Source organism: Eucyclogobius newberryi, unplaced genomic scaffold, assembly GCF_026437365.1.
Source record: "Eucyclogobius newberryi isolate DKJ021-1_F unplaced genomic scaffold, fEucNew1.0.hap1 SCAF_19, whole genome shotgun sequence".
Classification (NCBI taxonomy): Eukaryota; Metazoa; Chordata; class Actinopteri; order Gobiiformes; family Gobiidae; genus Eucyclogobius; species Eucyclogobius newberryi.
Window position 1 is genome coordinate 30,396,270 of NW_027315823.1, and position 24,406 is coordinate 30,420,675.

At 41.6% G+C, this 24,406-nt stretch overlaps 2 protein-coding genes across 2 annotated transcripts; one reads left to right on the top strand and one right to left on the bottom strand.

Moving 5' to 3' along the window:
* The first annotated feature begins 1,654 nt into the window (after positions 1-1,654).
* On the top strand, positions 1,655-21,306 carry LOC140366247 (high-affinity choline transporter 1-like). Its single transcript, XM_072452914.1, has 8 exons — positions 1,655-1,859; positions 3,484-3,600; positions 4,779-4,934; positions 8,829-8,977; positions 11,302-11,445; positions 12,818-12,971; positions 17,798-18,015; positions 20,761-21,306. Exons 1-8 carry the CDS (start codon positions 1,676-1,678, stop codon positions 21,304-21,306), a joined length of 1,668 nt encoding a protein of 555 aa, XP_072309015.1. The 5' UTR covers positions 1,655-1,675.
* Positions 21,307-22,247: 941 nt separating this feature from the next.
* LOC140366307 (nuclear factor 7, brain-like) lies at positions 22,248-23,677 on the bottom strand. Its single transcript, XM_072452975.1, has one exon. It carries the CDS (start codon positions 23,675-23,677, stop codon positions 22,277-22,279), a length of 1,401 nt encoding a protein of 466 aa, XP_072309076.1. The 3' UTR covers positions 22,248-22,276.
* Positions 23,678-24,406: the final 729 nt, after the last annotated feature.

Genomic DNA, 24,406 nt, shown 5'->3' on the forward strand with positions numbered 1-24,406 from the left:
CCTGCTGGTGCCCATAGTCAGGACTAAACATGGGGAATCTGCGTTTCAGTTTTATGCAGCTAAAATCTGGAACAATAACTCTGACAAAGTTCAAAACTAAAAGCGCTCGAGAGGAACCGTGGCTATTTAGGCACAGTTAGCTTTAAACGCCACTTCTTATGTTCCAACGCTGCTGCTGACATGTGCCGCTGTGTCATGCGCCGTGTACCGGCGCACGCCTCGACCTCTGTTTACACCATCTCCATGATACATCACGGGGCGGGCGGGGAACGCACGCTCACGCTGAGACTACTTCATTGGTTGGGCGGGGGAGGCAGATTGCTCTTTACGAGGGTGGCCGCGAATCTCAAACTAAGCCGACTGCATTTCCGGGTTTGTGAGCGGGGACTAAGATATGGGAGCTATTTTATAACTATTATGTTATGGGTGTTGCACAACACTTATTATTATCAAATATGCCTTAGGGCAGGGGTGGGCAATTATTTCCCTCCGAGGGCCATATTCGAATCCAGGCAAGTAGCGGAGGGCCGGCCCACGATCATTGGCGTGAAAAAAAGAAAATATATATACATATTAAATATCAAATAAAATAAACTTTTCTGTCAAATATAGGCTATTGAATCTATTATTTATTATTTATTTATTTATTTCATGTCACCTTTAGGGATCATCTCAAAATGGGTTGAAGCTGAAAAGAACCTATATTTCGTCTTTTTGTTGCTTTGAAGCTTCAATACATCGTTGTGGCAGTAATTTTTTGAAATGCTAAAAAACTCTATCAGCAACGGGCATCAGGCCAACATTAGGCGGCGGGTGCGGGCGGAGCGCGGGGGGTGCGTGCGTGGGTGCAGAAAATGATCAAGAGATTTGGCTCTAGTAACGTGCCTACGCACCGCCCGGAAGAAGGACCAACACAAACCCTGCATGAGGTTTCGGCCAATCACAGAAGACGTGAGATTCTCACTGAGACGGAAGCGCGTGTTCTGTTTCTGTCACTCTGACAGCACGTCTAAGGTCTAAATGCAGGCAATTGCCAATTACCATTTTGACAAGAAACATTAGTTTCTCACCAGAGCATCCTTTTGAAACTATCTCAATGCGGTCATCTCACAATTTGGGTTGAATGGGATGTGCCGTAGGGCCCGTGGACCATGTGGATTGAGTAAACAAACATGCGCGACAGGCGACTTCTATCGTTTTATCAAAATTTTATGTGATGCGGGACTTTTTTTTTTTAGTCATTTGGGGGGAGAGCAGCACGTTTCCGCGTGTCTAAGCGCATTGATCATAATATAGTTCCCTCAGTGTACAGGACAAAATTAAGACGGAGGAAGACAGTTCGAGCTGTCTCAGAAGAGACGGAAATCTACGGGAGACGAGAGATGCGATGCGATCCGTCGCGCTATTAAACAAACGCACGTGTGTGTTGTATCAGTCCGCACGGGGGAGTGCACATGCACACTTCCGCCTGCGTTCTCAAATCGCCTTTAAGTAATTTCAATGTTGTTGTTAGATCTGGGCTGTCGGAGGTTTGGGGGTATTTTTCATGTGACTGATTCTGCTTGAATGAAGATTTAATAAATGTTTTGGTAAAGTCAAAGTTTCTCTCTCTCTATCTGTCTATCTTTAAACCTTTAGTTATACAGTGCATGTCTGTTCCACTTACAGACGCATCATGGCAGTGAACGTAGCTGGAGTTGTGGTGATAGTTTTGTTCTACCTGTTGATTCTTGGCACGGGGATCTGGGCTTCATTCAAGTCCAAGCAAGAGGCGCGGAAAAGATCAGCTGGAGAAATGGAAGTGGTTTTACTGGGAAACCGCAGCATTAACTTTATTCTGGGGATATTCACCATGACAGGTACGTTAGACCACACTTCGATCACGCTAACTATGCTACTCCGACCCATGATAATTACGCTACTCCAACCCACAGCAGCTAATTCTGCTACTCCCACACTAGCCATGCTACTCCGACTCATGCCATCTATGCTACTCACTAACTATGCTACTTGCTAAATAACGCTAACTACGCTACTCCGACCCACGGCAGCTAATAGTGCAACACTGACATCAGCTACTCCGACCCACGCTAGCCATGCTACACCGAGTCACGCTTTCATTTTTGGGGCATTTAAAGTGTCCGTTGTCACCCCCTGCTGTCTCCGGGTGGAGAACCAGCTCTCCGGAGAAACCCTTCTAATACCTTCTACGACTCTGTGGTGGCATCAGCTCCTGTAGGCGTGGCCTGCTGGAGCAGCAGCATCACAGAGAAGGAGAGGAGGAAGCTGGACAAAGTCATTAAGAATTCCAGCTCCGTCCTGGGCTGTGCTCTGGACTTCAGAAGGGTCCTGGCTAAATTCACCTCTATGCTGGACTAATTAATACTTATATACTTATACTCCGGAGCGACCTGTGATATTATTTATTTTCACACTTGCAACTGCATTTCATACTCCAGTGTGACTTATATGTTTTTTATTTTATTATGCATTTTTTGGCTGGCGCGACTTATACTCCGGTGCGACTTATAGTTCGGAAAATAAGGTAATCTTACTTTAACAAGACCAAATTCGATCAGCATTTTAATCCTTTAATCCTTTAAAAAAAAACTTTAAATAAATTCAAGACGATACAAATTTCTTTCTTGACACCCTCAATTTGCCTCTTATGTCAGAAATAATAAATTATGAGCTGAAATACCAATTTTGGAAACACAAGGCGCAATCAAAAGATTAAGGAACAATAAATCTCCGGGGAGCGATGACTTCATCAGAGTGGTATAACGCTTTAAAAGTCCTTTCTTAGTTGGAAAGACGCCATCATATCTCGCACACCAAAAGAAGGGAAGGACCATCATATGGACCTATTTCTATTCTGAATGTGTACTATCGTATACACACGACAATTATGTCCAAAACAATGGAACAAATACTCTCAAACTTAATCCACAATGATCAAACGGGATTCATTAACAAACTACAAACACAAGGCAACAAAAGACGATCCTTACACATAATAAATCATATACACAAACAACAAAACAAAGCTGTAATAATTAGTTTGGATGCTGATAAGGCTTTTGATTCGGTTAGTTGGCCATATTTATTTAAAGTGCTAAACACATTTTAAATCTGCGATTTTGATTATAGAAAAAAATATTGGGGTTCTTTAGGTCCCTAACATCAAGAATTAAAATCAATGGTCATCTGACAGGTCCACTGACTCTGGAAAGGGCGGTCAGGCAGGGATGTGTCTGGTCTCCCCTCTGTATTTGGAACCATTGGCCCAATTTATTTGACAATCAAAAACAATTTACGGAAAAACTATTGATGGGATGGAACTCTTTAAATGGCAAATGGAATCTCTTCGATATCTAAGTGTGAAGAAGTTTCCAAGATAAGAAGATTCTAACATAATAACGTAGATAGGCAAAATGAAAAGCATAATATAGGCCCTTAAGCTCCTTTCTTATTTGTTTGCAGCAACATGGATCGGAGGAGCGTTTATCCTTGGCCTGGCGGAGATGGTGTATACTCCGTCTTTAGGCCTGGTTGGAGCTCTGCTGTTTCTCACGTCCTACTCTTCCTCCTTCATCGTGGGTACGTAACCAGCATCAAAAAGCTGTCTACACCAACCCAAACAGGAGTTGTGTGAGATGTTTGTTGAAGTTGCGTGTGCAAATGAGCATCCACAACTGGGCTATTTTGAAAAAGGTTGGGGGAAATCTGGCTCCACGGGTTGCGGTTTTCTCAGGCTGGTATTAAAATGTGCATATTGCATCACTAGTTGATGTGCAAAATGATTTGCCACCTGCTGTCCACTGCACCCCTTCCTTCTAGTAGAACCACCAGGTTGAGCATACAAGCGCGCAAATAGACAGCCGGTTTCAAGTTTTAAAAGATGATAAAATGGACAAGCCCCTCAAAGCATTCAAGAGCACGCACTTTGTGTCTGATCGTAATACCTGACTAGAGAGTTGGAAATAGTCTAATGGAGATGGGGGGCACGCCCGTTTAGAGGAGCAAAGAGCTGTGCCAGGGCGGCGCGAGGCGTTTCTTACATATTACGAGCAATGGACATGTTTTCAGCAACAGACAGACAGCCAGCGCCACCGTGGGGTTAATATCTGCATACATAGGGCAGCAGAGGAGTGGAGCGGTCTGTCTCTCTGTGCTGAGCTGAGAGGAGGAGGAGAGAGAGAAAGAGACAGAGGGAGGTGAGAGGAGGAAAGGAGAGACAGGGAGCTATTGGAGGAGAGGATATACAGAGGGAGCTGAGAGGAGGAGAGGATATACAGAGGGAACTGAGAGGAGGAGGAGATAGAGGGAGCTGGGAGGAGGAGAGGAGATACAGAGGGAGCTGAGAGGAGGAGGAGAGAGAGAGCTGGGAGGAGGAGAGGAGATACAGAGGGAGATGAGAGGAGGAGAGAGAGAGAGGGAGCTGGGAGGAGGAGAGGAGATACAGAGGGAGATGAGAGGAGGAGAGAGAGAGGGAGCTGGGAGGAGGAGAGGAGATACAGAGGGAGATGAGAGGAGGAGAGAGAGAGGGAGCTGGGAGGAGGAGAGGAGATACAGAGGGAGATGAGAGGAGGAGAGAGAGAGGGAGCTGGGAGGAGGAGAGGAGATACAGAGGGAACTGGGAGGAGGAGAGAGAGAGATACAGAGGGAACTGAGAGGAGGAGAGGAGCTGTTTGTGGGCTTCATGCACAAACCAATGAAAGATTACACATCTACAAAAGCCTATTGCATACTTCGGTTTGTCTTTTTACTTGAATCAGGTGCTTTTGTGTTCGTGAAGCCGATGAGGGAGATGAAGTGCCTGACCATGATGGACCCGCTCCACCTGAAATATGGTAACTTTGTGACCGTTCCACTGTGTCTGACTTCCATGCTGGTCGACATGTTGTGGATGGCAACCACGCTCATCGGCCTGGGTAAGATATCATGGGTTTTCATTTTAAAGCACAACTCTGCAAGTAATTTTTATCCCAGTATTTTGAAAACAATTTTTAAATAATGAATGTATTTTCTTGTTAATGTACTTTTCAGACTATATAGTGCTCCTGAATAAAAGCCGTGCACACACTATTTATGAAGAAAATAGAACTTGTACATATACAGGCCGCACCTGACAATAAACCGCAGGTGCCCATGTTCTAACATGAGAGATTTACACATACATAATCACTGTAGTGATGCGTCTTTTGAACCAGGGGTCTCGTGGCGCACCTGAGGTCCACTGCGCTACATTACTAGTTGGACTCATTTCTAAACTGCAGATCGCCATAATCGCATGTGTCTTTGTATTCTGCCGCGTCTAGATTCAATTAATCCTTTAAACTAATTTCTCTGTGAATATAAGTCTGATTGTAATAAAACACACAGCCTTTTGAAGCTTTAACTTTAGCAAACATGATGTATCCCTTGGACAGTGCTTCCACTGACGTCTTCTTCTACAGCGTGCCAAACGCTTGCGCTTCCTGCTAGAGTGCCCTCTGGTGGCCGTTTGACAGTAAAAATCTATAAATTAGACGCACCGTTATAATGACCACAGGGTTCAAAGCGTTGCCTTAAAGTCCGAAAAATACAGTAATTTATGTAAATTTTTTAGGGCTAGATTTTTAAGAGGAATTGACTGGATTTTCATCCCAATACACAACATTTCACAATCAACATCTGGTTCACAACAGTCAGTTTTAATAAAATATATTATAAACTGTAATTCAAAAGGAAACAAAAACATGAGGAAAAAAAACAAATGGCATTAACAGCCAAAGCGAGTCACGCCACTTCCTCAACTCGTAAAACAGTCGTGCACAACCTCAAACAAACTCCTCTATTGTTCGCGTTTCAACACAATAGAAGCATGATAATTATACCCAACAAAAACAAGTCTAAACTAACTCCACATTGTGTCCCATGGAGGACAGACGCATCTGAAAGGAGCTGACTGTGGCTGTAAATGAGCTCAGACTGCACTGGTACCAGCTCTGGGAGTGGGCTGTATTCTTATTCATTTTTAGAATTTCAGAATTTGAAATGAAAGTTGAAACATTGTGGATTGTTTTTTTGTTTTTTTACTAACTGAATCTGTTTCTACAATGATAAAAACGAAGAATGCAGTTTCAGTGATTCAGGGTAACACAGGTAAATAACTGTAGCCATAAAGGAAAAAGGGCATCCACAACATGTAGATATCCCAGTGTGGCCCTCAGGAGAATATGATGCCCACCACATGGTCTATGGCAGTGTTTCCCAAACAGGGGTACAGGGACTAGTGGTTACTTGGAATTGTTTCAAGTATTAAAAGATGATACAATTGACTTTTAGCTACATAAAAAAAAAGTGTTGGTAAAAGAAAAAGCGAAAATAGTAACTTAACATGTGAATTATACTATCATGACAAAATATAGTCTGCATATAGATGTGGATGTAGGGATGCTGTGGCTGCACCTGTGGAGATGCACTCTCACCCCTGCACAGTGCTATATCTAACTCCAAAACAGTTGTTGGATTAAAAAAATGGAACCCTATTTAATACTTCAGCAGAAGTGTTTTTATTATTTAGTAGCTTTCATTATCTCAAAAAATAAGGGTTGATGATTTGAAACAGAATCAGAATCAGGAAGGGTTCATTACCATTGTCAATTAACAAAATTCACAAACATAGAAACTTGCTTTGGTGATTCGGTGCAACATACAACAGTGAACAATAATGAAGCATATAAAATCAAAACGGGCATGCATGAAAGAAAATCTATTTAAATCTACCATATGATAAAAATAAAAATAGGCTTACTATGTAAACAAAATGTACAGTTAAATTTACAGATGTAGTGCAGAAAGTGAACAGTGCAGTGGGTGATTGATTAAAGTATATTTAAAGTGACAGGTGTTTAAGAAGTGTTCATGAGTCCAACGATAGAGGGAAAAACTGTTCTTGTGGCGGGAGGTTTTGGTCCGGATGGACCAAAGGGGAGTGGCTCGAATAGTTTCCAGGGTGAGAAGGGTGTCATCCGACCTGCTTGTCTCAAAGTCCTGGAGAGGTCCCACAGAGTTGCGCTGTAGTCTCTGTTTGTCCCTGGCTGTGGCTCCAGCGTACCACACAGTGATGGAGGAGTAGAACTGCACCATCATCTGCGCTGGCAGCTTAGTATTACTCCTCTTCACTTGTTAGGTCAAATTTAAAGGTCCCATAACATGCAAAATCGACTTTTCAGAGCTTTTAACCTTCTTACATCGCTATTTGTGCTTCATATAAGTACCCAGAGTGTTTTTTGATTGATTCCCGCAGTGTTTAGCTATATTACAGACTATCTCCTTTCTGCGAATCTCCAAACAGACGGGCGGTGGCTGCAAGACCGCGTCATAACCCCAGGCACGCGTCATCATCCCCCCTCACCCAAACGTGCCTTACCTTCCTTTAATTTAGAAAACGAAACAGGTGTTACAGGGTTCCAAGGTGTAGGTGCATCAGTCATTAAATTGAGTTATTTATTACTTCAACTGCTGTCTTCGTACCACACCTCTATTACCCAGAAGCCTTCTTATACTAGTCTAACGCCTCAGTCAACACTCGACCTGCCCTCCCCAACCTGCAACTCGCACATCCATTAGTATGTAATTTATTTATTGCCATATATGGCAATCTGAGTCAGATCTTTTGCCCCGTTGTTGTTCCTGTCTTTTGGGGGTTTTGAGTAGTCTTAACAAATGCAAATGTCCCCTGTAGACATTGCATCTGCGGTATATATCAGCAATTTCAGAAGCTTGGCTCCAAACTCCAACGTGCACCCCTCTGTGGTTCCACTGTTTGCTCTTCATTAGCTTCCGTATGTTTTTCCTGACTGAATTCTCCAGTGCTATCGGCTCCCGATTACTTTCAATGTCCTTACGTTCTGCAATTGTCACTCACTCCTTCCAAAACATTTGCCTACCAACTTACTTAGCTCCTGATCTGTTCAGGTTTGCACTGTCTGCTTTCTTCACAGAGCTGTTGACACAGAAGTTTGTTTTCTTGTTGTTAGCTCCACATTAGCGCCACTTTTAGAGCAGCTCTAACGTCCTTCCTTAATCAGACCTCTGCTCAAGTCTGTCAAATTTTGAGTGTGTCAACACTCAGTCCTCTGCACTTCCTCTGCAAAGGACTATGGGACTTGTAGATGTAGCGATAAAAACACTATATCGGAAAAACATCTTTGATATAAATTAGAAATGTTTTGGGGGCCGGATGTTTGACCCCCCTGCATTAGAGCTTGCTCACTAAATATTTACGATTACTGATTACACCAAGATTAAAACAAAACATAGTTCCAAACATGTTTTGAATGAGTATGTAACAATATAACATGGTTAAAGTGTAGCATTATATTCACCTTATTCTGCCCCGCCCTCTTTTATTTCTGACTGCTACTGAATCACAAGTACAGACCAAAAGTTTGGAGACAGAGTTGTCTTTATTTTCATGACTATGAAAATTGTAGATTCAAACTGAAGGCATCAAAACTATGAATTAACACATGTGGAATTATATACTTAAAAAAAGTGTGAAACAACTGAAAATACGTGTTATATTCTAGGTTCTTCAAAGTAGCCACCTTTAGCTTTGATTACTGCTTCGCACACTCTTGGCATTCTCTTGATGAGCTTCAAGAGGTCGTCACCTGAAATGGTCTTCCAACAGTCTTGAAGGAGGTCTTCCATCAGTCATTTGTTGGCCCTTTTTTTTTTTTTATATCAACCATGACCATATGTCAGTACAGGAATACGATGAACAGAGCCTTCAAATAAGTAATTTGGATAATAATAGTAGAATAAACTATGTTTAGGTTTGACGATGAGCGTGGTGTTGGACATATCCTACTCCCTGAGTATCTGGATCTCGGCTGCTGTGGTGATCGTGTACACTCTGTTGGGAGGCCTCTACTCTGTGGCTTACACGGACGTCATTCAGCTCCTCCTCATATTTGTCAGTATGGTGAGTCAATAAATGTTATGAACTTAGGCTGCCCCAAATAAATTGTCTGTTTGCTGTAACCCGAGTCAACATTTTTCAAGTGGGTCGGTCGGTAGGCAAATTCTTATTTTTTTTACTTTGAAGGCAAAAAAAAAAGATCAAAATTTTGCTATTTTTTGACTCGAAGTGACCGCCAGGGGTCAGGCTTCAACAGTCAATGACGAAAAACGTCTCGATCAATTCGATCGGGAGACTAAATCTCACGATTTTAAGATATTTCAATCGACCTTTTGTAAGTCGTTATCCTTTATTTCGGTAGCGAAGGCAAGCGGGGGGGACATGCGGGGGACACGGGCGCCGCCATGTTTGTTGTGATGACGCTGCTGGGCGTTTTTCAATCCCAGAATGCATTGCGTAAACCAAATTTAAACCAAGCACACCATGATAGAAAGTGACATCAACTACGGTTAGTTCAGTGGCGCTGACAGAGGTAAACCAGTTTGAACAAGGCAATACTAATTCCGTCCTTGCGCGTTCTGTAACATTACAGAAGCATGTGGAGGACCGACAATGAAGATGCATATGCTTTGCGCAATGCGTCATCAGTCCTTTGGGATGAAAGATAGTCTTTACAGTGCGATACTGGTCGGTGAGTTGGCAAAATAATAGAAAAATAAAAGAATTTGACGTTTCTTCAACAAAAAGCTGACTTTTTTTTCAGTTGGCTAGATTTATACCGGGTCGGTCAGGTTACGGCAAACAGACATATTATTTTGCTCAGCCTTACTCACTAACTTTTCATTCAATCATTTTCACTAGCACACAGGCTCAGAAAATGCCTCCCCTGTCCTTAGACCCTCCTTCTCTGCAAGGAAAAACTACAAAAAACCTTGTAGGAAAAAGTAGAGGAAGAATTTGAGAGATCCTACTCCCATGGACGGACAGGCTGCAGGTGATTCAGGACTGACGTACATCCATTTGCAGATAGACTGTGGAGCTGGAAATAGTCAAGAGAGGGTGGCTCATCTAGAATAGGGAGAGTTCATCCAGGCAGATGCGGAGCATCTAGCCACAGTTGAAGAGCGTCCAGGTCCACAGGTCAGGGTCGTGAGATGGGGTGGGGCATATACTGTTAAGTCATCACTTGAGCAGCAGCAGCAGCAGCAGCATCTGGAACAGTAACACTGCCACAAAGGTAATGTGAACAAGCGAAAATGTGACGGACTAAAGGTGGATTAATACTGACAAGTGTTTATAGGAAAAGTAGTCAGAAGCAGAAGGTAGTGCAGCATACCAGCATAGTTGCTTCTAGGGCAGCGTATCTAAGACAGGGCTTTATTTCTAACACTCACCCTATGGCTTTATATGGCACATTTCATAAACAAACTGAAAGCTGCCATGAATGAACATAAATTATCCCTATTTTTAAGAGTTGTAAGAAAGTGTGCATTTTACTCCCTAACAGTAAAACCATGCCAACATCAATAATTAAATTCAATTAGGTGTGGGGCTAAAACAGAACCTTGAGGCATTCCCTTCATAGTCACAAAGAGAATATCAGAGCAGAGATTATCCAACTTGCAACCTATTGCTAAAATAGTTGCATTGCAAGTTTTGGGATAATCCTATGCTAATAAATCTGTTTTGGAATACTATTGTCGAAACAGTTCAAATGTACTGCTAGGGCTGCTTAATTCTCAAAACATATTAATATGGTCACAATCGGTTCATTATTGAATTCACAATTATTGTTCAATTGCTGTCAAAATTAACCTTCATCAAAGTATAGACCTAATATATTTAATTATGAATGTTTTGCGACACTTTGTATCCATTTAGAAAAGTGCATTTCCTCCAGGTTTTAAGTGGCAGAAAAAGCACAAATCATTCTCAACAGAATGAACAGAAGGCAATTAACTGTATTTCCGATGACAGCATTTTTGTTATTGAATAGAGTAGTAACTGAATTCCCCACTGCCCTAACCAAACAATTTATACTTATTAGAATCAAAAACACATATTCAAAATGCCAGATTATTGCCTTGTCTCAGTTTACCTGCATTACAGTTTTTTTTAGAGAAAATATTACCTTTTCCAATTTAGGAGGTTTGAAGTCTTGAACAAAGAAGAGTGTTCCAAACAAGCTAGCCATTGCTTTATTTATTATTTCTGGATTTATCTCTGGCTATATTGGGTCTTGGTTACTGTAAATTTAAACCTGGGGTAGACAGTAGAAAGTAGAAGGTTTGAGAGTCGATACTATCCAGATGAACTTCTGTAGCCATAATGTTTTGTGTTACTCAAACAGTTGAAATGGCTTTGTATTTTACCCTTGGTCTCTGCAGTGGATTTGGGTTCCATTCGTCCTGACCAACCCTCACACCGTCAGCATCAGTCAGACTCTATTCAACAATTCAGGCTACGCTCCCTGGATTGGAGAGGTTGCTCTGGGGCAAATTGGAATCAAAATCGATAACCTCCTTGTTGTGGTGAGTCAAAAGAAACAAAACAAAAAAATTAAGTTAAACTAGTAGAAATATTATTATTTCATGATTTTACGAATTAAATCTACCAGTAGTAGAAAGAAGAAGACCCAATGCCCAATTGGACAGAATGGATCCAGGGTGGGATTGAGTCACTGTGACCAAGTCCCCTTACTTACTGTTTTTGAAGTAATGATATAGGCCGTGGTAGAAGACAGTAGAAGAGGAACTACAATTAAAAATGAATACTTTAACTTTTCGATATGCCTTAATTCTTTCAATTGAGCTTCTGCCGCTTTTGTCACACAATCCTAACATGCAAACTCCGCACTGGCAGAGATGGCGGCAGGAAACTCTTATAGAAACTAATCGCGTCAGCTGTAATTAACAAACGTTTAAGAGATTGTGGATTACTGTTGCGCACCAGGATGTACAAATCATCCACAGAACCTTGTACGGGATCGTCAAAGTTTTACAGGAGAAATTTACAACACATTTTCACAATTTCATCAATATCACATCCTTTTGATCATCAATATCAGTAAACATTATACATACAGGATTTTATAATAGTATGCCTTATAAACATTTTCAGGAACACTTACAATATTAAAGGAATTATAGAGGATTTTTTGGCGCCAAATCTTTCATCGTGGCGTGGACAGCCGAGTAGTTGATTCACATGTCAATCATAGGATGCACCTACTGCACAGCTGCAGCCTCGTTGGCTCGTCCCCAGCATAGCAGCACGTTTCCATGGCTGCGCATGCGTGGTTGATATGCCGGTGTGTGTCTAAGCGCATGGATCTATTATAATATAGTTCCCTCAGTGTACAGGACAAAATTAAGACAGAGAAAGACAGTTTGAGCTGGCTCAGAAGAGACGGAAATCTACGGAGACGAGAGATGTGACACGTCGAGCTAATAAACAAACGCACGTGTAGCAGTTGTTGTGTGCTTCCGCACGGGGGGACTGCGCATGCGCACATCCACTTGAGTTCTCAAATCGGCGAAAAATCCTCCATTATTCCTTTAAGGTAGAAAGTGATATTAAGGGCTCAATCCATGCAATCTATTCTATTTAAAACCAGACTCAAGTATGTTGCTAATGTTTAATCTAATTCGTTTTTAAAATGTTTTGTTATTTACGGTTTAATTTAAAGCCAAAAAAGCTAAACTTCAGGCTCGATGCCATTCATTACTGCCATATCTTCACTGCCATCATGAAGTCTTCAGCAAATTTAGCCATGTGCATGCAGGAGCTCTATAGTAGTACTCTATTGTACTGAAGCGCGAATAATTTGAAATAAACTGCTGTTACAGTTTATCAATTTCAAAGGTTTAACAAACGAAAAATCATGGTCTTTTCTCCTCCTAGTGTCTGGGCGGTTTGGCATACCAGTGCTTCCACCAACGGACATTAGCGATGTCTTCGATTCGAGCGGCTAAAATTTCCTGTGCCTTTGCGGCCGGTTTAATTCCACTGTTTGGAATCCCACCTATGCTCATCGGGGCTGCAGCAGCCTCTACAGGTATGTCTGGGAACTCAATTCAGTGTTTTTCTGTAAAGCCCAAAATCCCAACAGCAGCAGTCGTCTGGCAGGCCCTCAGATTTTTTTTTTGTTTATCCAACAGAAACAGAAATCGAACAATGAAACAGGCATTCATTGCTCAATAAAAAACATGCAGCCTAAGGAAACAAGCAAATGGATTCTTATTCTTAGATCGTCCTTCCCAGCAAGGAAAAACTCAAAAGACCCAGTGGGGTAAAAAAGGAAACCCTCAAAGAGAATCACAGGAAAGTGTGATTCTGTGTGATTATACTTATATTCTTACGATAAAGAAAGTCAGAAAGATGTTTGTGTCTGTTCTCTGACTATTTTCAAAAGAGGGCTGCAGAGGGAGCTCTATCGCCAAAGTGATTTAGTTCTGCATTTCCGTACTTTTCGGGCTATACAGCGCTTAATAAAAGCAGCGCGCGCAAAATTTACGAAGAAAATAGAAATTGTTCATATGCGGATACCTGTCAATAAACTGCCCTTGTTGTAACATGAGATATTTACACATAAATATGTAAACGTTAGTGATGCGCCAGTTGTCTTTTGAACCGGGGTTCTTGCGGTGTACGTGCAGTCCGCTGTGCTGTGGGTCTAATTAGACTGATACCAGTGAATATGAGTTGGATTGTAATAAAACACACAGTGTTTTGATGCTTAACAAACAGAGAACACATCAGACACTACTGTCCCCTCTGTTCTTGATTACTCTGTGTGAGCTGATTTACCTGTGTCTGTGTCTTCATGTCATGTTCATCTGCTCCTGAGCTTGTGCTTATCGAGTGACTGTTACGTTGTAACATGAGATATTCACACAGAAAAATGGTCCATGCTAGTGACACACATGTTGTCTTTTGATCGTGAGGCTGCCCCAAATAAATTGTCTGTTTGCTGTAACCCGACCTAACATTTTTCAAGTCGGTCGGCAGGTAAATTCTTATTTTTTTTTACTTTGAAGGCAAAAAAAAAGATCAAAATTTAGCAATTTTTTGACTCGGAGTGACCGCCAGAGGTCAGGCTTCAACAGTCAATGACGGAAAACGTCTCGATCAACCCGATCGGGAGACTAAATCTCACGATTTTAAAATATTTCAATCGACCTTTTGTACGCCGCTATCCTTTATTTTGGTAGCGAAGGCGAGAGGGGGGAACATGCTCGGGCACCACCATGTTTGTTGTGATGACGCTGCTGGGTGTGTTTCCCTCCCAGAATGCAAAGCGCAAGTCAAATTTAAATTAAGCCACACCATGACGCAGAACGACATGAGTGGTGGCGAGGCCAGTGGCGCTGACAGAGCCAAATTAACAAGGAAAAGACTATATAGATTCCCTCCTACATGGGTTGTATAATACAGAAGCATAGGACCGAAAATGAAGACCCATATGCGTTGCGCAATGCGTTATTTGTCCCTTGGGATGAAAGATAGGTTTACCAGCACTATAAAATTATTCTACACAGCGCTTTAGGAAAGACCGGTCGGTGAGTCGGCAAAATATTTGAAAAATAATATAATTTTGTGTGTTTTTAACAAAATGCTGATATTTTTTTTTCAGTCGGCTAGTTTTATACCGGGTCGGTCGGGTTACGGCAAACAGACATCATTTCAATATGGCAGGTTCTAAACTGTCCTCTGCCGTATAGGTTCAAAGCGTGGGAAAAAAGTAACTGCTTATTGTCCGAAAAGTACAGTAATACATGTGCCAAAAATTTCGGCTAACTGTATTCTGGTACAGTAATGAAGCTGTGACGATTATTTGTCTAATTGTGACTAGTCGACTCTTATTTCAAGTCAAATCAAACATTCTGGATAAATCAGTGTATACAAACAAAAAATCCTCTAAAAATCAAATAAAGTTAGTAGGACTTTTATATGGATTCTGCCTGAACTTTTCTACTTTATTACAATCCCTAAAACTTATTTTTAGTTAAATTAGCTTAAGCTTTTAAAGAGAAATTGTCCACACCCAACAAAAGCTCAATCAGACCTACACCAGCTTTACTCCTCTTTATATTTACCTAAAGAGATTTAAAATCTGATTTTTCTCTGTGCAGAGCTCATTTCCAATTATAATCAGTAAATCAGACGTCAGAGGCCGAAACTACCGAGTAACTAAACGAAAACATAGAAACCTAAATCGCTAAAGTCCCACGAACTGCACAATATTAGTGAGAAACAGAACATTTTTCCTTCTATAATCATTTAGGTTGCATGTTTACACTATAACATAAGCAGTGTACAACCAGAAAGAATATATTGAAATGGTATTTAGGTACGGAATATTAGAAACCTGGGTTCAAATGTTTTGAATTTTCTCAATATTTAGAATACTTTCATATTGATTTGAACTATGTTTTAAAGTGAAAACACCACATAGGATTAAAACAGTGTTTATGTTGTTCTGCATTTATTTGAAAGATAAGAGAAACTTTATCACAAATTAGAGAAGGAAAAATTGCACTTGGACTATTTCAGTTCAGTTTGAATCTTAAATTTAAGATAAGATAATCCTTTATTGTCCACACATGGGGAAATTTCATTGATACAACGCAGCAGATACAGAGGAAAAGGACGGATCACAGAATATAGGAAGTTTAAAAAACACTCTCAATAGAAGAACTCTTATAAACAAAAACTCCTATAGACAAAACCTCCCATTTCCCTAAAAGGGATGGAGGGGAAAAATGAGCATGTCCGCCGGGATAACGTGACGATATCTGGGTAAGACGATGGTTCTCCGCAGTTTCATGAGTTCCTCCTTTGTATAAACGCGTTCCGTACGGCGCCGGTGGCCGGGGGGCGCGGAGGGCCAGCGCGGGGGGGCTGGCTCGGAGCCAGCGCACATCACGACGACACGACGAAAAACACTCAATAATCCAGCCGAACAAAGTCGAAACAAGTTGAATCAAAGCGTTTCCAGCGCGTGTCCCGATCGCACAAATAAAGTAGAAAAAAATGTACAAAATACAAAAGATAAAGCACAATAAGTGTGAAAAAAGTGTGAAAAAAGAGCGGAGCGTTGCACCGGGCTGCCACAATGTAGTCCTGTGATTCTGTAGTTTGAACACCTCCAAAAGACAGAGTAACTGTACCTGAATACAGTTACTCAAAATTAGAATTCTGAATACATTACATGTGTTTAGTTACCTCCCAACACTCAACATATCATTGCACGACTAAGTATTCTACTATTCAGAATACAGTACTCTGGTTGGACGATGTATCGGAATACATTATACAATAAATATGAACATATTCAGTATTTTCAAAGTATTCTTCCCAAGAGTGTGGCTCATCCAGAATGGGATTGTTGAAATGCAAACAACTTTACAACCACCAGATGGCACAATGTCCTCTCGGAATCACATATGGGTGCATTGGTGGTTTTTACAGTGATTCTAGATGATGCCATACACTCATTTTACAGTTGATTGCGTTGGAATTTGCCATGAACTATTTAAAAGTTAAATTAATACATTTTTGAGATTATTTTTCTTTAAATTACATATTAATTTATTGTATTACAACAAAAACTGATTTTGAATTTTATTTTCCCCATCTGTATTAAATAGAATATTCACACCATAAATGTAATAAGTTACAAATACAAATTGATTTACCTGTTACATAATACTAATACTCTTTCCATTTAATATTTTTTTTAAATTGTAAAATAATAATTGTAGCAGCACACTTACATGATTTGTCCTAAATTGCATTTTGGGTACTCTATTAATTCAATATCAAATTTAACTTGTCGTAAAATGGGGGCATTGGAACTGAGTGTCTTGTGCCCTGCTCTGATCCACTACTTTTACATTAGTTTGTTTTGGTTATTTAGGTCTTGACGTTTAATACGATTCTTATAATCAGACCTAATGACTACAGACCTGTGCCACTGACGTCTGTAGTCATGAAGTCATTGAGCGCCTGGTCCTCCCCCACCTCAAGTCCTTCACCTCCCCCCTGCTGGACCCCCTGCAGTTCCCCTACAGAGCCAACAGGTCTGTGGACGACGCCATCAACCTGGCACTTTACTTCATCTTGAAGCATCTGGACTCCCTGGGAACCTATCCCAGGATCCTGTTTGTGGATCGGGCTCATCTCGGACAGGGATGAGTCTGTCTACAGGAGGGAGACAGCGGTAAAAACGCCCAGAAGACAATGGAGATGATTGTGGACTTCAGGAAAGTCACAGCCCCCCCACAGCTAGATATCCCTATCCTCGGTTAGAAGGAAAGTGACTTGAGGAGAAGAAATCACTGAGGTCCGGAGTCTCTGATGTAATTTCAATGAATTTATTGAACAGTGAAAAAAGGTGGTGTCTATGTGTGTGTTTTTGTAGCATTTAGCACAGGCACACCTCCAACACCACACACGAGGCTCACAGGTAACACCGGTCTGGAATAAAGCGGCACACACAGGTGAAGTGGGTCAAACAATTATGGCAGGGGGGAAAAGTGGGATAGTCTGAACTGTTGTTATCACAGGGGATTTGTGTATTCTACATGTGTGCACGGACAGTGCTGGATCAGCGGTGCAATGCGCGGGAAAGAGACGTGTACATTGCGCTAGCTATGTTTTAATTGATAGATAAGCAAAAGTAATGCTCAATACCTTTGAGAATGTCAGGAGGAAGCAGAGGAGGAGTTGTCAGCGCAGGGCAGGACTACGATCAGACCAGGACCAACTAAACCAGGTCCAATTCATTTAGGGCTTCACGTTTAAAAACTCGGAAAAAACAAAACAAACTTGAGGTGATGATACATCAACACAACCTATTTTTTGTTCTTCTGCCCTCAGACTGGAACCAGACGTCTTATGGCCTGCCCTCTCCGCTGGCCCGCGGGGAGGTGGCTCAGATCCTGCCCTTGGTGCTGCAGCACCTGACCCCTCCGTACGTGTCCGTACTGGGCATCGGCTGTGTGGCTGCTGCCGTCATGTCCTCCGCAGACTCCTTTCTCCTGTCTGCGGCCTCTATCTTCACTGCAAACATATACAAGAAGATACTACGGCCACAGGTTAAGAATGCAGCTTAAAGGGAGATATTATGCAGTCAACTTGAATTTTTTTTGTTTTGATTACTTCCTACATGTAATGGCCCTGGTAATGTAATGTTATGAGATCACGGTGGCTTAAGGCGCCTTGTAAGGCAGTGCAGGAGGGGATAAGCAACTGCAGCTCCTTAATGGACTACAAAGCGTAGATGCATGATGGGAAATGCAGTACTGTGTAACACATGAGGAGGCAGCACACTGGCAGCTGATTGGGCCGGAATCTGTTTTTATCAGAAATGTGCCATTCTGCACCGGTCCTCCTCCGCTCTCCTCATCCCAGGGCTCTAGGCATTTGATGGCCCTGGACAAGATTTTGGTTGTGGCCCACAAAATGGCATTAATTATAAAGATACAGATAGAAGATAATAAAATATAGACTTGAGGCACTATCTAAATCCAATGCAAAATTATAATTAAGGAATGAGGAGCGGCCCTGGGACAAAAGGTGACTCAGGGTCTCTAACAGAGCAGACACTTAAACATCAGCATTTACATGATTTTTAAAATGTTGAACAAAAATCCCACATAATGTTTCTGTAATCGTGTACATTTTAGATGTGACATTATTATCAATGAATTACTCTATCTACTATTTTTGAGAAACCCCTAACGCTGTTTCATTGCAAAACAATGATTTGTGCCACTGCTGTACTACGTGCACCAAATGTTACCAAATGTATCACAGTACTGTGTATCACACACAGTACTGTGTATCACACACAGTACTGTACTGTACTGTATCACGTGAGTCTATTCTGTCATTCAATCTAAACTGGTGGAGCTTGTGGCACTCGATGGCCTCTGCACAGTGCGTTTTGTGGTGAGCGGTAGCACGTCATCGTTTTAAAGGGTGCAGTTTTCCTGCTGCCTGTTTAAAGCAAAGCACAGGAGAGTTTGTTAAGCTCACAAACATCTACTTAGGTTGTTTATGCCACGGGCCGGCCCTGCCTCATCTCATCCATCTATCTTTATTGTGAGCTCTGTATTGTTTGCACTGGTTATGTCCAGTGTGTGAGAGAGGAATACATTCACAATGTTTTGTTTAGTTTTATTAGTGCTCTACTTCAAATAAACACGAGATCTGTCCTTTCCCATCCCTTTTACCATAACTGATGTTCTCGCGATCAGTGACGTGGCTTTGAGAATATTGTCTGCTGTTTTTAAGTCCATAAACCCTCTCCGGACTGAGCATTTCTCCTATCTACCGTAACCACGATCTGTACAACTGCATTCTGAGACCAAGAAGTGAGAGGCCAGCTTGAAATGCATTAAAATATTTATCTTATGCTGTATATAATCCGGTCAGCAGCCAGTAGATGACACCAAAACACAGGTAGTCCCGGGGGAAACAGGAACGCAATTTACTATAAATATGTATATTTTTTAAAGGCACCAAAGAGCAAGTTTAAAGGGTGATACCCATACAAATAATGCATAACATTTGTCATGTAAGACATGCTTCTCAGGGCTATGGATACATTACAATTATTATTGAGATTAAGTTGATTTTTTTTCATCAGGTTTTCATGTTTCTCTAATCACTACTTGACCAATGAAAAAGTCCTTGTGGTTAATGTTTATCATAGTTTTACATCACTCAAGTAGCAGGGAAAAGAAAAGGAGGCTATCAAATTACAGGAAGCAGTAGTTCATCTAACATCAACACAGAAAATTCTATCCAAAATGTAGAATTTATGCACAAGGAACACAATTTTCCAACAGTTTAGACATTTATTTAAAGAACAAAAGGTATTATCATTTATGTTTCTTAATCTAATTTTCACTATTATGTAATTAAGATAAGCTTTGCCCAGTATGGTTATGGAAATACATATGGGCATGTCACATCTGCGTGAACCAGGAAGTAACCATTCAACCAAATAGAAAATCTTAGCAATGTTTTTGTTTACTAAAAATCCTCAAATGCTGTCATATGAAGCCTGCATAAGTTCACCTGGAAGACCTAACTCCATCTGCGTCGACCACAATGGCAGGGCACTTCTCCCCAGCTCCATCAACGCACTCAAGCGGGCGTCCGCCTCTCTGTCCTTCACACGGAGCTCCTCCAGGTTTCTATTTTTCTCAAGGAGGTTTTTTGTCGTTTTTCCTGGCCGAGAAGGAGGGTCTAAGGACAGGAGACTCCTGCGTCATCGCTCCTCGCACCTGCTCCCCATACTCAATCATCGCGCTCAAGTCACTCCTCCCCGGGCACGGCGCACCTCCTCTGCTCCCAATCAGCGCACAGGCGGTCGCATTTAAGCCCTCAGGCAGATGGCTCAGCCGCTTGAAACCGTACTGCGACCCACCACCTCCCCTCCTCCTCTCATCCTCTCTACTATCTCTCCATATCTACCACCACCAGTCTCCAGGTCCTGGGGGGAAACATCTAATTCAATTAGATTATGGAGTGCCCATAATCGCTATGTCTTCCGCCGGGGTCTGAGCGCCAAATAACCATTGTAATAAAGCTTGCTAAACGATCTTTCCCGTGTTCTGTGTCTGAGTCTCTCCAGGGTGAAAGACATTTTAACTACTCTACCAACTACTATCCAGTGTTTTTTGTTTCTCATTATTCTTGAAGATATAAATAATAACCAATGGATTAGTTATTTCATTTTATTTTGTATGTATTTTTAACAGCAGATAATTATTTTTATGCTATCTCAATAATCTTGTAAAATAAATAACACATTTTCTTTCTGTCAGCAGGCATCAGACAGAGAAATCCAGTGGGTGATCCGTGTCTCCGTGGTGATCTTTGGTTTGATTGGCACCTCTCTCACCACGTTTGGAAGCAGTATTATTCTGTTTTGGTTTCTCGGCAGTGAAATTGCTTACATCGTCATCTTCCCTCAGCTCATCTGCGCTCTGTTTTTCAAGCTTTCCAATGGTTACGGTGCTATTATGGGATTGCTCTTTGGCTTTCCATTGCGGTTACTATTTGGAGAGGCGTTGTTTGGTTTGAAGCCTGTCCTACATTTCCCAGGATGCACTGCAGAGGACGGCGTGTACGTCCAGTGCGCTCCGGTCAGAACCATCTTCATGTTGTCTGCGGTGGCAGCTATCTTGTTTTTTTCCTTCCTGGCTGCGCTGCTCTTCAACAAACACTTGGTGTCAGAAAGATGGGATGTTTTCAAAGTCAAAAGTCAACCGTTAGCGCCTCCTGGCGAATATGAAGATGCTCTAGTGGATAAAGTCGATAGAAATGGTTTGCAGATGGAAACTACGGAGCCAATTCCCAATACTTCGAATTAGCACAGAATTAGCGACAATACTATTTCATATTCTTAATTGAAATAAATAAAAAGGAAATATGTATAAGTTTTTATGTTTTGTTAAGTCTAATGGTGTTTTTTGGTTGTCTTTGGGGATATTATTTTTTTGTTCTGGAATGCACAGAGCTCTCGGAATATCTACTCGGAATGTCGGAATACTCCAGTAACAAGTTAATTGTTTTGTATTTTTGTATGTATTATAGGACTGAAATATGTCATTGTTTGTGATGAAAAAATATGTTTGTCTGTGCATACCATGTACAACAGTGGTTGCAAAAAAAAAAAGTTCCCATCACAAATGCTTTTATTTACAGCTTGATTCAGCTCAAAAACTCCACAAAATGAGATCTTGTAGAAATGTATGTTCTCAATCCGACAAAAAAACAAACATATATTCACTTTCTAATTATACATCAAAAGTTGCTGCGATTTGATTGGTTACTCAGTCTGTATTTATTTTTTATGTATGTATTTGTATCTCTATTTGTTAATTTCCGTCATGTATGTATGATAATGCTACTGAACCCTGCTCCGAGCTCATCAATCAATAAAAAAAAACAACAAGGCCAGAAATCAAACTTTTGTTAAATCCAGTTGTGCAAAAAGCATTTACATCTGTCCCATCCACAAATACATAAAGACCGCTATCTGCACATTTAAACAAACAAATAGTCTGTATTCCTGCTAAAATAGGCCAAAGTATATTCGTCTGTGCTGCCAAACCACAATGCTCTGCTGTGATTGGTCCAGTCTCTGCACCACTGGTTTTTCTAGCACAATCACAATCTAACGCAACAGCCGGAGCCTAAAAAGATGGATTCTCAAGAGTTTGTGAACTTGATGTGAACTGATGAATACAGTATGGCATTGAATTCCAGGCAAAGCAAATACATTCCCTCAACCAGAAAAGTAACGCCATGTAAACTTGCCCATTAACACATTTTCCTTTACTAAAACCACCACCAAAGTCTGTTGTTGCTATCGGGAGGAGCCTGAGGCTCAATTGCCAGTGGCAAAGTATCGATAGTGTTAAAAAGGGGATAAATCTTCCCATTGAAATTATATGTGAATGTATGAATGTGTGCGTCAGTATTTGCATCACAAACAGACAACTTCCATTTTTGAAAGTCTAAGGTTAGTCTGATTTTAGTTGGCTTGTTCTTTGGGGAAAGTTTGATGACGTTGTTGGGCACGGAGAAGGCAATGTATTCACCGCCACACAAACTTACTCTCCACAAGCCCGAGTCTGAACCCTTACATGTCTTTCGCTGGAATGACTCAGAGACCACCCCCAAAAGCCAGTTTGAATTGTCCCCTACTTCAACCACCCAACTGTGAGTACCACTTTCAAAGCCCTCGGAACCCAGCACGGACAGGAACCTATCAAACCTCTCGGGGTTATCTGGGAGACTCTTCTTGCTGGCATCTCTTACATTGGTCAGATCATCGGACAATAGCAACGCTGGATTGGCCGTATTTGGATCTAGAACAAAGGGCCTGTACTCCACCAGTGTCTTCATGTTGCTCCAGCTGTTGAAGGCCAGGTTGTGCAGATGTTTGGCCTGGTCAATCAGAGCTCCTGTGCCCAGCTGTGGTTCCTCCTGCAGGGGGCAGTACTGCACTCTCTCCACTGCAGCCTTGTATTTGAGCAGGAAGGAGACGTCTGTCGCTCTCAGCTGCTCCTCTGTGGCTCTGATGGTTTCTGACAGACCTTCTATCTCTTTGCTCACAGCTGCCATCTTGTCCTTCATCCTCTGAGTCTTCTGCTCCTCTTCCTCCATCAGAGCCTTCATCCGGGCCTCCTCCTCCTCCATAAGAATCTTGTGCAGCTTCAAGAACTCATTACAGATCTGCTTTTGTGTGTCCCGAGCTTGCTGTTTGATATGGTCCACTGTCTGAACACAGCTGATGTTAAATTCTAGAAGGATGTTGAGTTTTTCTTTAAGTGGCAGTAGGCATGTTGTCAGTACCTTTCTGTTCTCTATGGCAGCCTCATTCACAGGCCTAAAACGGTGGTCCTTATGTGCAGAGGAGTCCCGACACACGACACAGACAGGCTCCTGGTCCTCCAGACAATAGAGCTGCACTCTCTCAGAGTGCAGGCTGCAGGTCACCGCATTGGGCTGCTTTTGTAAATGAGCCTCACACAGAATCTTCAGAGCCAAGTTGCGAGGCGGATGAGTTTGTGATGTTTGTTTCTTACAAACTGGACACTCGCGGGCGGATTTCTCCGTCCGCCATTTTGTGATACAGTCTTTGCAGAAGCTGTGGCTGCACAACAAGAGGACAGGCTCATGGAAAATGTCGAGGCAAATGGGGCAGATAAGGTTCTCCTCAGACACACTAGACATATTGTCCACCTGCAGAAACAAGAGCAAACAATAACAGTTCAGTTAACTGAGGACCAGAGATGAAAACATTGTAAATAAATAAAATAATTCATCCAGATATTTTAATGTATTTCTGTGTCCCTTATATGCCAATTTGTGGGTGTGGTGTAATTGAGAGAACAACTAAAATATTAACACATTTGTTTTATTTATTTGTTTATTTGATTAGGGACAGATACAAACACGTTGAGGTGCTGTAGCATTGTGCTTGTAGCCCGAGCTAGAACCTGTCCCTGGGAGCTTGAACACATAACAGAGCAGAGGAAGGAAATGAAGTTGATATAGAGCCATGTTCAACATTAGACACAGAGAGACACATTAGAAACACATCAGAAGCATATTAAGCATGAGTGCAGTGCTGCTGCTGCCACATCCAAGATTTTGTGTTTTTTAAATATGACAAGTTTTCAAGTCTGTGTAATCCCTCACTCCTCCAGGAGTGACCCATTGTAGAAAACGATTCAGCTGTAGTCGTCTGGAAACAACTTGTTTTCTCCAAATCAGTGTTCAGATGAATTGTTTTCTACAATGTTTTAGATTTTAAATGGACAGGGAGATTATTCCACACACTCACTCCCCTCACTGAGAAGGTGATCATTTGTTTTTAGAAAAAGTACTTTTACTTTTACAGTTTCCTGATAAAGCTGCTCAAAGGATGTTTTTGGGCCAAACAATTGGCGCTTTAAAAAA

What these genes read in the sequence shown, in the direction of transcription:
- LOC140366307 (XM_072452975.1), bottom strand. Translation starts at nt 23,677, where the DNA reads ATGTCTAGTGTGTCTGAGGAGAACCTTATCTGCCCCATTTGCCTCGAC.
- LOC140366247 (XM_072452914.1), top strand. Translation starts at nt 1,676, where the DNA reads ATGGCAGTGAACGTAGCTGGAGTTGTGGTGATAGTTTTGTTCTACCTG. An exon ending in TCCTCATATTTGTCAGTATG is followed by an intron (nt 8,978 to 11,301) that starts GTGAGTCAATAA and finishes TGGTCTCTGCAG; the next exon opens with TGGATTTGGGTTCCATTCGT. An exon ending in GGCTGCAGCAGCCTCTACAG is followed by an intron (nt 12,972 to 17,797) that starts GTATGTCTGGGA and finishes TTCTGCCCTCAG; the next exon opens with ACTGGAACCAGACGTCTTAT.